Here is a 17,976-nt window from a genome sequence, read left to right as displayed (position 1 = left end):
GGAGTGGATCTTTTACTTTAAACAAACTGGTTTTTGATAACTCTCAAAAGGGACTGACATATTTAAAGCTAGTTTGCTTCATGTGATAGATTACTATATAAGTGCATGTTTGTCATTTACTGTGACCCTAAAATGGATTAGGCAGCCTAGACAATTGATGGAGAATGGATGTTTCTCATTTGGTTAAAACTAATTAACTTAGATTGCTCATTTTTATGCACACACTAAAAAACAAAATGGCATCAATTATTTTTAAAATTCCTCTTAGGAAAAAAAAGGATTTTTAAAAGAAGAATATAGGATATAATTTTAACTTGAATGGCGTTGACTACAAATTAATGTATCTCTTAAACAAAAAGAAAGATGGTTTAATTACTAATTACTTATTTGAGTGCCATAGAAAAGAACCTAAAATATTTATGAAAACAGAGCTGTATACAAATACAATAGTCAGAAACCAAAACAACTAAAACTTTTGCTAACATTTGAGAGGAGCTAAGAAAAATGATTTAGATTGCAAATGAACCCAAGTGTAAACATTCTGACCCTTTCTTAAATAAGGTGATTCCACATGGGCCCAGTGACAGTAATCATGTCCTAAGTTGCAATCATTGCAAACCAGATAAACCAATGTCTTCAATGAAAAAATGCAAAGAAAACTGATCTTCTTCTTCCTCTTCATCGTTTTCCACTTCTGTGTAGGGTTGATGTGCTTGATCTGCCTTCTCCAAAAAGCTTGGTCCTGCATCTCCTTGCTATTCAAACCATTTTCCTTCAGATCTTCTTTAACCTTACTTCTTTACTTTATCTATCCACCTCTGCTTTGGCCTTGCTTGTTTTCTCTTCCCCTGTACTTCCATTCCCATCACTCTTTTGCCCACATAATTGTCTTCTCCATATTTATCTTCAACCATCTATCTTTCAAAGCACTTCTCCATTCTTACAACTTTCTCTTTTCTGGTGCTACACAACACAGTGTCATCAGCTAAAAGCATGCACCAGGGGGATTGGTCATTTATCTCATAACTCGACTCATCCATAACCAAATCAAAGAGGTAAGGACTTAATGAAGATCCCTGGTGCAGACCTGCTTTAACAGGGACCTTGTCTGTTACCCCAACACTGCTTTTAACCTGAGTCCTCAATCACTCATACATATCCTGCACAGTCCTCACATACTTCTCTTGTACTCCTTTCTCCCTCATGCACCTCCAGACCTCTTGACATGGCACTCTATCATGAGCCTTCTCCAAATCAATAAACACCATATGCAAGCCTTTCTGTTTTTCTCAAAACTTCTTTATTAACTGTCTCAATGCAAAGACTGCATTAGTAATTCCTCTCAATGGCATGAAACCAAATTGCTCTGGTCCTGTTGCCTTTCCATTTTTCATTCCTTTCCATGCCTCCTTTACTTCCACCTTGCTTATTCTTGGTATTAGCCCTTCATTTGGGACTCCATTCCCAAATGGAGTACTACTCTTGCATTTTCTTCATTCAACAGCTTTTCAAAGCACCTCTTCCATGTATTCTTGATTATGCTCATTTAAGTCCACACCTTACTCATCTTGCATTTGCTTTATCTGACTAAAATCCTTTCCAGCCTTGTTCCTAGTCTTCGCTATTCTAAAAACTATTCTTTCTCCCTCTTTTGTCTCCAATTTTTGATACACCTCTTGCAAAGCTTGAAAAAGAAAATTGATGAATAAATTGATCATTAAATAACCTATAAGGTGTCATGTAGACAATTAACAAGAATATAACATTAACCATATTTAGAACCAAACAGGTGAGAATGGGGCTCAGGGGCCAGTACATTAAATAATGCCAGCTAAGGCAGCGTTTCTCAACCTTTAAGTATATGCGACCCGAGTTTTCATAACAGTTTTAATCATGCCCCCCTCTAACATTTTTTTGAAATGTAGATGCATATTTTATTATACAGTACCTACTTAACTTTTATCGACATTTATCTAACTCTATATTTATTGTTCTAGTATCAGAATGTAGTTTAAATTAATTTGTTTTGGTTTTAACAGATGTTTTTTACATATTTTTGATTCTTGTTATCTTTTTTTCACATCTTCGCACCCCCCTTTTTGTTACTTCGCGCCGCCCTAGGGGGGCCCGCCCCACAGGCTGAGAACCACTGAGCTAAGGCAACGCACATTTCTACCACTTGTGGACCTCACAGCCCCCACATAATCTTACTAGATATTAGTGTATATACTGTATTTAATCCACATGCAATACGAATTGTGGCACAGGCTTCATAATGCACTAGTCTCACAATACAGCATATCCTCAGAACAAAAGGCAAAATAATAATATATTTTGAAAAAAGCAAAAAAAAAGATAATGAACTTATAATTATTATTTTATAATGTTTATAAAAATACTTTTCTATGGAAATGCCTCCCTAACCAAATTCCTGCCTGAGGGAACTGACTTATTGCCCAACCCTTACACTTGCCTTAATAGGACTAAAGGAGAATTCAGAGTAAAACTTCAGTTTCATCAATTATTGCTGTTGAAGGGCTTAAAAAAGGAACATACTTTTGCTCTCGTGACTTTTTGTGACATGAAAAAAACAGCGATTTTCTCTCAGAATGGTCTGTCAAAATCATGATCTTGCTAAATTAAAGAAAAAAAAAAAAAAAAAATTACAGAGATGCTAGAATGCAGCTTTAATTTCTTGAGAGGTGCTTTGTCAGTTTTGTTATTTACTTGACAAACACAATGAAGATTTTCTTAAATAGGCTGACTGACAGAAAATATTTCCATGCTAATTACATTGACATGTTACCAACACTTTCAAATGATAAACATGAGAGTGAGAAAATCAAACCATAATTTCCAAATACCAAATTGTTCTAATTGTTTATGTAGTAACTTTGAAATTTCTTTCATACGTAACAGTTGAATTGTGTTCTCCTTTTATACAGCAGCTGTTTGTTTTCAGATGGCTACATTATTTTCTCTTTATCAATGCAAAGATATGATATATTTAGAATACAGCATTCACAATTTTACCTATGAACAAATAATCTGAGCCAAGATGTGTCTAACAAAGAAGGACAGTCTGAGCCAATATAACTAGACACTATGATTTGTTCATAGTCCTTCTCATACCATTTACTTTCAGGTTTCAGAGTGTCTGGTGAAAAAATTTTATTTAGTATGTATAAATTTGTTCATATTCAACTGTAATGATTTTTGAACTCTGGGTATTCACTAAACCACCTGGTTTAAGGTCTCCGGTAGATATAGCTAGCTTGTAAGTTGTCTTCATATATGAATTAATACATTTAAACAGAATAGTGGTTCCAGCACTGAAATTCAACTTCTGGAAAAGTGTGTCACACCGCTTACTATAGGATTTCTTTGTTTATTCCAATTTTGTGACCATTTGTGAATTTTCCCCTGAATTTCCAATATTTGTATTTTCAAAAGGAGTGTTTCTTTATGTATCTTACCTAAAGATTTTAGAAAATCAAGGAAAATAATATAACTTCCACTGCGATCAAGTCCTTTAGTTGCTTTGTTATAAAATTCTAGAATAGTGGAAAATGATTTCTTCTTTGTAAACAGATTTTGATTGTTATTACACCCCACTTAAGTGCTACTAGCTAGTAATAGCAGTTTCCATTAATATTCTTGTCATACACATACTCCTTCACATTAAGGAGATGAGGATTCATGTCTTAGGACCTCCCTGTGTGAAATTTGCATGTTCTATCCATATCTACATGAGTATCCTCCGGGAGCTCCTGTTTCCTCCCACAGTCCAAAGACATGCAAGTTAGGTGGAGTGGAGATAACAGGTTGTTCCTAGTTTGTATGAGTGTGATCACCGTGCGATGGACTGGCACCCTGTGTAGGGATTGATCCTGTCTTGTGTGCTATGCTTGCTGGTGTTGGCTCTAGCAACCCACTGCAACCGTGCTCAGGATTAAGCAAGCTTTAGAGATGCTATGGTATGGTATATGTATATATATACTAAATATAATCATGAGCTTCCTTGAGCTTATATTGTAAATTAGCAAAGGACATTTACAAAAGTCGCAAACGTGTGTGTTGACAGTCACACTCCTAAAGATGTTCAGCATGCAACAGTGCCAGCACAACAAATCAGAGCAAAACAAATCAGAACAGCAAAACAACTAGCAGCCAAGAAAACAGTACAAATATTGGTGGTTGTGCTTGTACAGCTTGATAGTGATCATGTTTGAATGAAATACAATATAACAGTGGTTTAGGGAAGGTTATTAGAACAGTTGGCTATCTCACACAACTATTTGGTGAAGATGTGCAAAGATCTGTGTGAAAGTTTAGCCTGTAGAAAACGTATGTTAACAAGAAATCAAAATAATCAGTTATAGACCATTCAAATTCTAGTAAGAGTAGTACAAAATCAGATTTTATGCTTGTTATTTTTAAAAAACTATTTTTTTTAATCTTTAGATAATCATTCTTTAAGGCAATTTAAGATGAGTTTTCTTTCGGAAGAAAAACTGTAGCTTCAAGAAAAAAAGCAAAAATTTAATAAAATGATGCAATGCAATGATTAAAATAGGTATATTTGCTGCTTGAGCAAACTTCTGAAGTTATTTACATTTCGCAGGCCAGGTGTCAAGGTATTCCATATGAAATCAGCAAACCGCGAAAAAGACAATTTGCCTCTTTTGGTAAAGACCTTTGATAATCGTCTTGCTCTGATAACTGTAGCTCTCTGAGCATGACATCTCAAAGACACACAGTTATTCTAAGTGAACAGTTTAAGACAGATAAGGAACACTGAGACCATTTACACTTTTAAAACCAATTTTTAGCCAGTGAACCTCACATTCAGATTTGAAAGGACAACTATTATCTGTTCTGCAGCCTTGCACAGTAATGGCTATTTAAACGGCATAGAAATTAGTCAAAGAAGAGCACTTTTCTCTTTAAACAAAACTTAGCAGCTCCATTAATAAAAGATCAAGTCTTCATATATTATAAACCTTTGTTTATTCTTCTGATATTTTTTTTTCTGTATAAAAGGAAAACCATATCTCATTAATAACTCTACTGAGTTATAAAATAGAACTGAATTCAAAAAGAAGAACAAAGCAATGAATCTCTAAATTTCCATTTTTGCAAAGAATATGATAATACTTGATTTAAACATTCCAAAAATTATTTATTAAAAACATTAAATAGAACATAGCGTTCTATAAGTTATTCGCATAGTACAGTTAAATTGGACATCATGCCCCACTGCCTCAATCAGACTGGCAATGCTTTTTTAATTAATGCAGTAAATTTCCTTTTCCATTGCTATTAATTACATAGAGTAAATTGCTTTGAGGTTGCAGATAGTGGGAACAGTTTTATTAAACAAATTTTTCCCCTGATTAGTTTAGCTTCATTTAGGCCCCCAATAGTTTGTTTGGAGTCCTGATGTATCTTTTGCTAATTAGCTAAGAAAAAGATGTGGACTGAAATAGCACCTGCCAATATGAACATTTAGTAAAGATTTTACAATCCTCTGCTTTAACACATCAATAGGTCAGTGCTGTAAAATTTAAACAACAGTCAAAATAGTCAAGTCCATTATAAACATGTAAAATTTGATTTTATTTACTAATTTTTGCCCATGTTGCTACCTTTTCCTTTGATCTCTTAGTAATTAATATTAATAAGCCCAGTCTTATTTTTAAGAACGGATAGAAAATAATAGTTAAAAGCCTAGTTTCATAAAAGCTCAAAATATAACGCTTTACATTATATATGCTGGGGAATATAACCCAGAGTTAAACATCGTATTAAATCAATGTGCATCAGCAAAAATGAGATAACCACGTTTTTTATTACCTGACCTTTGCTCACTTGTGTAAAATGAACACATTTTGCAGATATTTGTCAAGCTAAAGGCTTAGTGCAATCCTTGACATATATCCTAGTCATTATCCGTATGTAAATTCTTAAAAAAAATACCAATTATTGCATAATCTCTGGGCTAACCAGGGTAATACCCAGGATAAAAATGGCACTCACAGAGTAGAATACCCGGAAAGGGAGCATGAAAGGACATACATGGGTGAGATCTACAGTAATGAAAAGAGAAACTCCTGAAGAAGTTCAGCCATGAGGAGTGCCAGCTTAACTATACACCACTGTAGACCTGAAAGTGGGTTTTGCAGGTGAAGGAAGAGAAGTGGACTACCTGACTTTAACATACAGTTCTGTTTTCTGCATTGGATAAGTCAATATGCAGCTTTTTATGGTAAAGACTTGATAACATTTCAGACTGTTTTACCCACATGGGGCTACAACATGGTATAATGCAACAGTAAGTGTTGTGTTTAGACCTGTGATGATTTGACATGAAAGGCATGTTGGTAATCAGTCATTGAAACATAACTTTGAGGTTGCCACCCCCCTGGACCTGCATAATAAAAAAGGTTAGCCTTATAGCATATGAACGGAGGGTCAATTATAGGAAACAATTTTGTTAAAAGAATTCACTAATTCCATACAATAAAACATGCAAAAATGAGTTTCTCTTCACAATTGCCAGGGCCAAAAACATATTTTAAATTTTATACTGTGTCATAATGAGCACCGTCTCATTCATTATCTGTTATTTGTACAGTAGATCAGAAGAACAAGCAGATTCAGTGACTTGCTTACAAATCTTTTGGTTTTCAGTAAAACATTTTTCTGCCACTGGAATGGAGCTTATTTCCTTCCTTGTGGGATTTTGTTACATGGGGGATTCCTTTTATACCTTAAAAACTATTAGAAATGTATTTAAAGATGTTACATATATATATTGAGCAGGGATGCTTACTTGTTGGCTGAGGAATATTTTCTCCTCCAGTACACTAGATGGCACCATGCCTGGGCTACAGAACTCATTCAGGTACTAACAGAGCATGCTGGGAACTGGAATCCCAGGTGTAGAACCTTTTTGGATTCCACTGTTGCTGCAAGGGGATGCTGCAAAGGTTTATAATCCCAGCTTTGTGGGACTTCCGCCTGACCTGGAAGCATTTCCAATGAACCATGTCCTAGTTCTGGACATCACCTCAGTGAGCCAGAGTCTGGACACAGTTGGCTACATTCATAAGGAGAACGGAAGAAGGAAGAGAATCTGTGGTTATATTTGTGTATTTTGGCCGATGCTTAATTAGGAAAATGTTGGTTGCAAATAAAAACATTATATTTGAACCTGGTATTGTGTTGGGTGACATTGTGTCTGTGGTCTTGGGACTCTGTGGTGCTCCCTTCTGGTTACTCTCTCTCTTATATATATATATATATATATATATATATATATATATACACACACACAAATATTGTCACAGGAGGCTGAGGATCAGACCCAGCCGGGAAGCCTGGAAGGACCGGGAGGTGTCTATACATCCAACGGGCTATGAAGGGGCAAACGCCCTGGATGTTGAGGGGACCATGGGGAAGGAGCAAAGAGGCTCAAGCCCAATGGAGCCCATGGCCACTGCCAGGGGGTGCCCCGAGCGTCATGGAGCCTGGGAGATCGACACTTCCGTCACACCTGGGAAGGTGGGGGAAGATCCTTCCAGCGACACCCAGAGTGCTGCAAGGGCAGCACTTCCACCACACCAAGATGTGCTGCCAGAAGACTGTCATCAGCCACGACAGGAAGAGAAAGGCCTGTGGAGGGTGATTGGTGCTGGGGAAACTGTGTGGGACTTATTTTGTATTTAATAAACGTGTGTTTGGACAGTGCTGGTGTTAGCCTGATGGTGTTCAGACCTGAGCTCACAATATACATATACATACACTCACACCTTTTATCAAAATGCTTTGATAATTCACCATGAGCCAGTGTGTCAGTTGATGTCCTCTTTGCAATGGCTTAAAACAACGGTGTGATGCACTTCCTCGTCAAATTAGATTGTGGATATTCTATGTAAAACTTTTTTCAGTGTTGTGTGATTATTCTTAAAAGTTTACTGGTATTTGACCACTTGCTAATTTTACTGAGTTTGATTTTGTGTTAAGCATTATTAATTTCAATCCTGGCTTGTTTTCATGTCTATCTTCCTATTGTTATAATTCTAATTCTTAACTGCCTACAAAATACATTTATAGCGTAGAGGCAATGTCAAAATACTTAGTTGTTGTCTAATCTAACATTAGAAATCACAGGTTTGATTGCAGTATGATTGTTGCTACCAAATGAGGAGCTTCCAGCATCGCATAAGCTATTGCACTACTGTTATAGTATTTTTATACATTACAATCAATAGTTTACAGGGAAAGAAGTTTGAGGGTCTATGGCCAAAAACACCTTATTAAATGGAAAACGGTCAGAGGATAATGGCCAGACTCATAAAACAGAAAGTCTGCAAATACTACAGTAACAGCTCTTTCACCATTGAAAAACCATGCCTGGTTTCACTCTTGTCACCTATAAACAGGAAAATCAAACCACAGTAGTCCGATAATTACAAAAACTGGACAACTGAAGAATGGCCAGATGTTGTCTCCTCTGAACCAGAATCTGGTCTGAATCTTATTTTCTACTGCCACATGCAGATAGTAGGGTCAAATTTGTTGTTAATGGTATGGAGTGGGAAGCAGTAGAGATCGAAATATTTTATTGGCACATATTAGGTCTTTTAATATCAACTGAGATTCATTTCAATGCTACAATTTACACAAACATTGTTGTGGATCAAGTAGATCTAAATGGGTTCATAAAAATGACAATCATGCATTTTAACCTTAAACCCTGCACTGTACCTATTGTATAATAAGTAATGTTAGCTGGAAATATTTCACCTTTTGCCTCAGCTAAGAATACAAAATGACAAGCCCATACTGTAAATATTTCTTCAAAAATTATAGATCTCATTGTTTTGAAATAAATTCTACATATTACCTACAACCTGTGATTTCTTATGTTGTCTTCATTCAGGTAAGGACTTTCTTTTACTCCTTGGCCTATTTATATAGAAGATAAACAAATACATCTCTATAATACTTCTCCTGTACTCTTTAACACAACATTCCATGAAAATTCCCTAATGGTCTCATAAAACAAAGCTGTCATTTCTAGATTTCCTTAGAAATTCATAAAGTAATCTACTTCATAGGCATTCTATGGCAATATCTTCGGTCTTTAAATTATTCACTTTTCCCTAAAATTTTTCCCAGTTTTGTCTTGATTATTTTACTTGGTTTGTCTTTATTTCTTAAGTGTGTATGTTTACAGGAAAATCCACAGCCTTTTATTGTAACCACATCATTTTATACCACCTCTTTGCTTTTATTTGTCTAGACAAAATATTCAACTCTGCAGATCATTTAATGCAAGTTAATTAAGAATGATTAACAATAAGACACATTAAAATTTCATAATATCCAAATGCTAATAAAAAAATCTGTTGATAAGGTTAACTAATATAAACATGCTGTGGCCCTTAGCAAACACAGTTCATAATCCAGTATAACCTGATTTTTTCTGTCTAAAAGCCTCAACCAAGACGTTACCTAGCTTCTTTATCTTTTAGTGAATTTACTAGTTGATTTAAAATGTGTCTGATGCTGGCCTGACAAGCATTGCTTAATCAAAATACCGAGCTAGTATGTAGCTAAGGAATATACAATATGTAGCCCACCATGAGTAATACAGTACATTGTATAATATGGCATTTTCAACATAATAGCTTTTATTCTAAACCACATTTAGAATGCATTAGTTTAGCATTAACAAAAACATCTTGTGTACACTTTGAAGTTAAACTTCACATTTAGACAATGACACTTTGATCCTTGTCTCATTTCAGAAAAGCTGCATTAATCTGTAACCATGGTGATACCTGATCAGCAACAGCACGGGCCAGTTTGTCCATCCTTGATCCAGCTTCTGCAATCTTTTTAGCTGCGTTAATCACATCTGAAGAGTTCTTCAGGGGGCCCTTGCCTCTGCAATAGATCCAATACATTTACCATAAGACATTCATAGAGTTAAGGTATTTTTCTCTCTTGAACACCAGTTTCTGCCTATAGTTAACATGTGTTTTTAAAAGAAAGGCTTTATACTGTATTTTAGCATAAAAAAATGGAGCAAAAAAAAAGACGACACACTGTTTGAGAAATTGACAGAAATGTGTTTATATGGCAGGCTTGTGAAGGTCAAATCCTGGAGGGCAATGTTTGGGCAACAGGCTTTAATTCCAGTTAAATTCATAATTTTCTTTTCTCATTGCTATTCCCCATTTTTATATGGGGGTCACTATTTTTTTTTTGACAAGACTTCTTCCTGCTAACTCCATCAGGCTACATTTGCTGTTGCCAAAACCAGGGAAGGGCCTCCCACCATGTGCTGTGCTTCAGTTTTGTGTACCACTCTGTAGAACATGCTTCTTTTGCCTTTATTTCAATTGACTTATTTTTTGAAGATTCAGAGCCCAATAATAATGGGAAGATAGCCAACTAACTCGGGAGCATTAAGCTCAATATCTGGAGGTTCACCATTTTCACTCTAAGTCAATTTTTAATTAAAAGACATGCCTTGATGTTAGTGAAACATTACGGGGGATGTTCAAAACGTTTCCACACTTTCGTATTTTTGTTGGAAACAGTTAAGGCAAGAGGAGTAATAAAAAGTTGGTATGACACTGGGAAAATTGTATCACAAAGGAAGGTGACTATGCAGAAAAGTGATAGTCCATTTGTTTTGGAAATTCTCAATAAATAGAGTTAAAAACAAAAGTGTGGAAACGTTTCGAATGTCCCTCGTATTTAGTATTTTCCTTCTGCTACACTAGACATTTTCAAAAAATGTTGATTTTCTTTCTTCCTTGGAGCACCTATAAAGTCTTTTGACGACCAGAGCAAATAAATATTTTTTAGACCTTTACTTTATAGTTTTCAAGCATTTTGTTGAAACAGATGTTGCATGATGAAGACATAGCTGCAAATAGGATCAAGCTAGCTGGTCATCTGTTGGTTTGCTTTGCATCTCAATATTATTTGGCTGATGGTTAAGAAAAAAAAAATAAACATAATTTTAATTAGTTCATTAGCTGCAGGAATTAGTTACTAATAAAGAAAGTGGCTTGAATGAAAACCTGCCATTACAGTGGCCCAATAGGAACTCAGTTTGATACACTTTTACATGACTGAAGAAGCAAATTAATTAAGTATTTCCAGCAGCAATGATACGCCAATCTTGAATTTGATCTTTTTACTAAAAGAAGTAAATAGTGCGTCTACCTGAAAAAAAAAATAGTGGCTTTGCATGTTAGACAATATTTATTATTATTATTACAATTTTAGGGAACTTTAAGGTCATTTTCTCAAATGTATGGAAATGGCTAGACATTTATCTAGTTAGTTTAATTTTAGTAACTCGTGCATTTATACAAGCTATGGAAACTGTGATGAACTTAAAAGTATCTTGGAAACATACACCAGAAAAAAGAAAAAAAGGATATCATCCAACATTCACAACACATTAAACACTGTTTCCTGAAGACATCCTGTAGCTGATTTTTGCCTTTTTGATATGACTTCCAAAGTTACCTGAAGGACCCTTCACTGTAAGAATACATTGTGTACTACTTATTCAAAAAGACCTCCTTTGAAGCACTAATCAGCTTCAAGAAACACCTTGTAAACTTCTAAGAAGTATCTGCCATGTTTTTTCAGTGACATGAGAATGAGTGATATGACAAACAGTGACATTAGAGTGAGTCTAAAATGACAGTTGCGTAGCCCAAACATAATACTTGTATCTGGAGCCTATCCTGGAAACACAGGAGTAGAAACCAAGCCTGAAGGGTCAACAGCCAATTGCATGTGAAACACAAGGCCAATTTAAGGATTCCAGTCAAAGTACTATGCAAGTTGCTGAACTTCATGTTATTTCTAGGAGAGATGGCTGCCTAGTTATTTTGCTCCATACTTTACCATCCTTTTTTTTTAACCATAGGTGGTTACTCCTAAATCCCACAGACATTCTGTGGATTATATCCAAGAACTTCTATTAGTCAAGAAGTGTGGTTATTTTGCTAAATATGTCATTGAAGAAAGCAAAGCCTGCCTCAAAGATGGTGGACTGGTAAGATGAGCCACCAGAATCACTTCTGATAGCTGATTATTAACCAGTCATCTACTTTAATTTTGTCTTTCCAGGAATTAAGCATGGAAATAAGCGAGGATCGCAATATCTAATCTGTAATATCTTGATGTTACTTCTTTACATGAGGGACAGCTAGCCAAAGATGACACTTTGATGAGGAAAAAGGACATATTAACCAAGATGCACAATTGAAGATGTATTGTATCTTTTACTGGTTACCAAGGGGAATAAAGAACACTGACCCGTTAGATTCATCCCTTCCAAGCTGTCAATTTGGTTCCCATTACTTCAGGAATGAGAGAGAGAAGTTAAGTGGGCTCACTGTGCATTTTCAGATCCCCAATCAACATCATGCCCCTGTGCTTTCACTTTCTTTCTTTTGTGGTCTGGAAAATTTGAAGTACAAGGGTTCAACACTTCACCTCATCCCTGATTTCAGCAGTTAAGTGAAAAGGCCTACAAGGATGTGCATGAGGATCTCTGTGCTGTCAGACTTTTTTGTTTCTTCAGGTGATCTGCTTGCTCTCCACTGTGTTTCCAGGTGGCCAGTTAGGTTTCTATTTGAAATATTTTTTATTTTAAGAAGACTGTACACAAGTGTATTATTTTTATTGCCATTGTGAGTACTGTATGTATTTGGTGTGTTTATGTTAATTAAAATGTATATTTTAACTAAGATTAACTGTATGTATAATGGGCTTGTAATCAATGTTTTTGTTTTTAAACTGACATTTCTGTGTGTTGCGTTTAGGAAAAATATGTACTTGGTAAATGTAAAAACCAATAAATGGAGAGGAAATGTTTCAGACTAGGATGATAATACAGGTAGAAGAGGAACATTTCCTGAATAATTCGGTTACAGGTTATTGGTAATAGCTGTCTACTGGACATAGATAATGTCATGTTTCTCAAAAGATTCAACTGTTTTGAATACCAAGCTATTTTGATCAGTATCTCATCAATATACAAAACTGTGATAACAGAACTGCCTGTTTCTTTAGAAAATGTTTGTATTTAGTTTGTTTGAAAATTAATGTGTTCTAGGGACATGGGTCTGTAATCAACATATGGTGGTATTTGTACCACTTGACAGTCCACAACTGTACTATTGTTTAACCGATGAAAATATATTTGCACTATTGTTAACTAAAGGAAATGTGCTGTTGTTTAACCAATCAGCATGTTGATCTAGGCAGGGACTGAAGCAGTTATATACCTTTGGGCAAATCAGTATGGTCAGAAACTCTCAAATACCACCTGCTTCTTTTATGCTTTTGGCACCTTACCACTGCTGCTACATCCTGTAGCAACAATAACTTGTACCTGGCCCTGGTTCTCCGAAGCCTGAGGACAGTTAACATATGATTGGTCTTTGTACTTTGTTCTGTCTTGCAGTTAGGGGTTGTTTTACAGTGCTCTTTCTCACAAATGATCACAAGATGGCTTGTGCAGCTTGAGTGGAGTGGCATTGCTCTACTGGCGTTGGACCATGTTTTATGTTTGAGTGGTTTGCACTTGGAGTTGCACTACATATCATTTTCATCATTCATTACAGATTTTATTTCATTTATGCTCTTTCACTCATAACAGTGGCTGATCTCACTGTCACTTCCTGGAATGTGTTTTAACTCTTTGCGTTGTCGGTTTTGCTGCCTTAATGTGCATTACTTGAATATTGATACTGCTATATAACTAAAGGATCATTTTAAGGAAATGGATGTGATGAGGCCTGCTAATAAATGGTATTATGTTGCAGTGAGTTCTTGTACTGCATTTAAAATGGGGTGACAATTTTATTACAACTTAACTTATCAATTAATGCTACTGATGCGTGGGGTGATGATAAAGGTCACATTGCTTATATTTGCACTGAGCTTTGTGATAGGAAAATTGCTTTCATTTAATGTTACACTCCTACGCCATTTGATCTGAACTTTCTCTCAAAACTTACTATGGATTTCTTACAATTCTCAGTTTGTGTGTTGTGTCTGATCACTGGTGCTAATTCTGTTATAAATATTGCTAATCAAAGAAAACAGCCTGCATATGACCACAGTCTGGAGTGCAAAAGCAAAGGATCTGAACACTTTCATAAATGAGAGATTTCAGCTTTAGTTTTTAATAAATTTGCAAACTTTTCTACAAACATTTTTATTGAATGTACTGTAGATTGATGGGCAAAATGGCAAATTAAGCACATTAAAATGAAATGAACAACGCAATAAAATCTGCAAAAAGTGAATATTTTCTGAAGCTACTGCATATATATGCTGAAGCAGGTACAGTAGCCCCCAGATCCCTCACTACACACTTATCAGACTATACAGTAAAAAGTAAGAAAAAGAAAACCAAAAAGTTTACTCATACTTAAGTTTATTTAATTATTTAGTTTTTATTTCTGTATTTATTTATTTATCCATTGATTGATTCAGTGGTTGTATTTTCAGTCATGTAAATCTGTAATCTTGTTTTTATGTTTCTGATGCTGTATGCATTTGAATTTCCCCATGGGATTAATAAAGTTTATTGAATCTAATCTAATCTATTGTAAAGGAATATTTTGAAACTACTTTTCATTTTGCCACAATAATTAAATAATATTTTTATATAGAAAGGAGGCATACTTTTATATATATTGTAATAAAGGACCAGGACTGATTAATATATCTTTAAATTCCAAAGTAATGTTTTTATTAATTATTTTTTTTTTTTTAAGTATAAGTAGTACTCAAAAAATCATTTTTGACATGTAAACAAGTTTAGCCATCTGCCGTTATAATTGCATTGCACGTTTCATATTAACTGTCATTATTCAAAAACAATTATTTTGGAATAATGTAAGCAAATAACATTTGGATTAACAGTAATCTGTCTAGAACACTCTTTAATAATAACCATTTTAGTTAAGTTTCTAATAGAACATCTTACCTCTGGGGAGGACTACTGATGGCACAATGCTAAACTACTTGTATACTGCTATCAAAATGCAGAACTAAATGTTGTCACACTATACAGTATGTGTCGGTGTATGCAATTAACACACCAAACGAAAGGGGGAGCTGCCGCTAACTTTACCTTCTCTTTCTTCCATCACAGAGCAGAAAAAGCACCTGGTGAGGGTACCTAGTCCTGCCCCTTCCAGTCTGACCACCATAAAACCTGGGTGTCCAAGGAGGAGGTGTCTTTTGTTAGCCCAAGTGAGGTGCGTGACGGCGCTCTGAGAAGCCAGACCAGATAAGTCATTTCAAAGCTCCAGCATGAGGAGAAGCACAAAGATGCAACTTTTTTTTTTTCAATCGTCTGGAGACAATCCGTTATATTTGAAACTGTCATTAATCCACCTAACCACAATGTCTATTAATTTTTGAACCCACTTAACTGGGTTCATTGAAGCAGGGCAAGACAATATCTCCACAGCATCAGTAATTTAGCTTTAATGATGCAGTAGTCCATCACAGAGAACACTCCCACAAAGTCATGCATCGCAGCCAACTTAAATAGCCATTTTATCTAAAATGCACATTTTATGCCCTTCTGCAACTGGCATTACATACAGAAAAACAAGCTGGAGTATAAACAAACGTAATATAATGTAAAAATAATTGAGTCAAAGATCTTTAACTGAACCAAATGATTCAAATCACTTTGATCAACCTGAATGACCTTCTCTGCTACACATAAAAGGATGTGAAGATAAGGCTGTCCACTGGGAACAAGTTACAAGAAATACACAATGCTTAAAACAATGACATTTAGCCTTCCTTTGCAAGCAAATAGATTCTAAGCCCTTCAAATGGACAAGTAAAGAAAAGATAAGACAATGAATTTTGTAAAAACAATTATTGGGTACCAAAAGTGAGACTGTAAGTCTAGCCAATGAAGTATCAATTAACACTGGACAAAAGAAATAACACAAAGCCTCCAAACCCTGTTTAAAGACTAAAGTGTCAGATTTAAAAATAGTACTACTCCAAAGCAATTGGTAACTATAAATTATGACTGATGGGAATGAGGTAATTGCTGTCTCTCTGAATGGAACTAGTAACAACCTTGTAAATTTGTGAACTGTCATTGTTCCTGGTCTTTAAACCTAGAAAGAGAGACAGAGAGAGAGAGTTTGAGGGTTTTCATTAAATCGTCCTAATGAGATACTCAACTCTGAGTCAAACAGCTAATGTAATTTTTCCTGTGATTTTTCTAGAAATATTTTCAAACACCTCTTATGCATTAAAATGAATACATGAATCCTCAGCAGGATACATTCCAGAAGAAAACAACAAAAACAAAGTTGCAAGTGAGGTCCTGTATGCGTGGAGATATTATAAACGTAATGTGAGATAACATCTTCAAAACTGTTTAATTCAATTCAGGGTTGGCAGCATCGCAAGAACCAGCTTTGAACAGGGCAAAAGCCCATCAAGGGGTAAGCTTAGACACATGCCCACATAAAGTCAACTTACAATTGACAATTACCTAACAGGAATGTCTTTAGGGATGTGGGAGGAAAACTTGAGCATCCAGAGGAAGGCCAACCTGATCACAGGGAGGACATGCAAACTCCAAAGAGACAACAGATCAAATCTAAATCATATTATGTAATATTATCTACTGTTGAATTCTGCTCTGTACTGTTAAGATTTTTATTGCACTATTAGATTTTATTGAGAAAAACTTGTGTTCTGTTCTGTGTATTGTATTGAACCCCTTTATCTGACACCCACTGCACGTCCATCCTACCTGGAAAGGCGTCTCTCTTAGAACTGCCTTTTCCCAAGGTTTCTTCCATTTTTTTTCCCTACAAGGGCTTTTTTGGGGGGAGTTTTCCTTTGTCTTCTTAGAGAGTCAAGACTAGGGGGCCTGTTAAAGCCCATTGAGGTACTCCTTGTGTGATTTTGGGCTATACAAAAATAAATTGTATTGTATTATATTGCAACTATTAGATGCATAAACCCAGGAGGCTGGGATAGTCAGAAAGCTAGAATATCATCAGACCACCTCACCACGCATGTGAAACAAAGATAAATAACAGTGGTAGGTATAAACAGACAGGTGAACTTTTATTAGTAAATCTGGAATGATTTTTTTTCCTCCAACTTTGCATCACTGATATTTACTTTACTTGAAAAAAAATAGGGTATTACATTAATGATGTGCTGATTGGGGCTATCTCAAACTTAGCAACTGCATGTCAAAATGTATGACTGCGCTCTGCTGATTCCTCTTGGCTGCTGCTAATTTTTCTGTGACAGCAGTAAGCATGGCAGGCACATTATGTCAATGTCTTTTTCAAACAGACTTTTTTTTGGACTATGTGTTAATGTGTATAATGGCAGAAAAGCATTTAAAGCAAAAATGCACAAACAGGTTAATAAATTAAAACTTGGACCCCAACATTTAATTTACTGCAAATACATATGAACATTTCACATATTTAGTTTTGCTATACATCTTAAGAATTATTAAAGAAAATAAAACTATGCAAAAACACAAAAGCCCACATTTCAAAGCCACCTAACTATAAAATACTTCTCAGTTTATGAAACTTTTATACCTGGTAAAGTCAGTCATTTCCATCATTATCATACACATCTGCTTGGCCAGCACAATGATATCATTGCCATTATCATCCCACTTGGCTACTTCAGCATCCAGTTTACATTTCTCTTGCCGGAAGCTCTCCACCTGTTCTGCAATTTTAGCTTTCTCTTCTTGCGGAAGTTGTGCCATTATTGCCTGAAATTATCAAAGTGTAAAACCAGAAAGAAGATTTCATGAGACACAGAAGATAACTGACATAACAGAATTCACATATCCACCTGAAAACACATCATATTGTTTTATACTAGTTTGATTTTCAG

The 17,976-nt window shown here is 35.4% G+C and overlaps 1 protein-coding gene across 2 annotated transcripts in view; it reads right to left on the bottom strand.

Annotated features, from left to right (window-relative positions):
• Window positions 1-17,976, bottom strand: part of ctnna2 (catenin (cadherin-associated protein), alpha 2) — a 1,795,296-nt gene that overhangs the window by 53,435 nt on the left and 1,723,885 nt on the right. Inside the window, exons 15-16 of one of the 2 annotated variants that reach the window (XM_039751821.1) lie at window positions 17,670-17,851; window positions 9,852-9,960 (exon numbers count right to left, since the gene is read on the bottom strand). In XM_039751821.1, coding sequence (XP_039607755.1) covers window positions 9,852-9,960; window positions 17,670-17,851 — 291 coding nt within the window. The remainder of the gene's footprint in view (window positions 1-9,851; window positions 9,961-17,669; window positions 17,852-17,976) is intronic. The other variant, XM_039751823.1, reaches the window with a different exon arrangement.

This window comes from Polypterus senegalus, chromosome 4, assembly GCF_016835505.1.
Source record: "Polypterus senegalus isolate Bchr_013 chromosome 4, ASM1683550v1, whole genome shotgun sequence".
NCBI classification, from domain to species: Eukaryota; Metazoa; Chordata; class Cladistia; order Polypteriformes; family Polypteridae; genus Polypterus; species Polypterus senegalus.
Note: the sequence above shows the minus strand (reverse complement) of the source record. Positions and strands in the feature narration are given on the sequence as shown.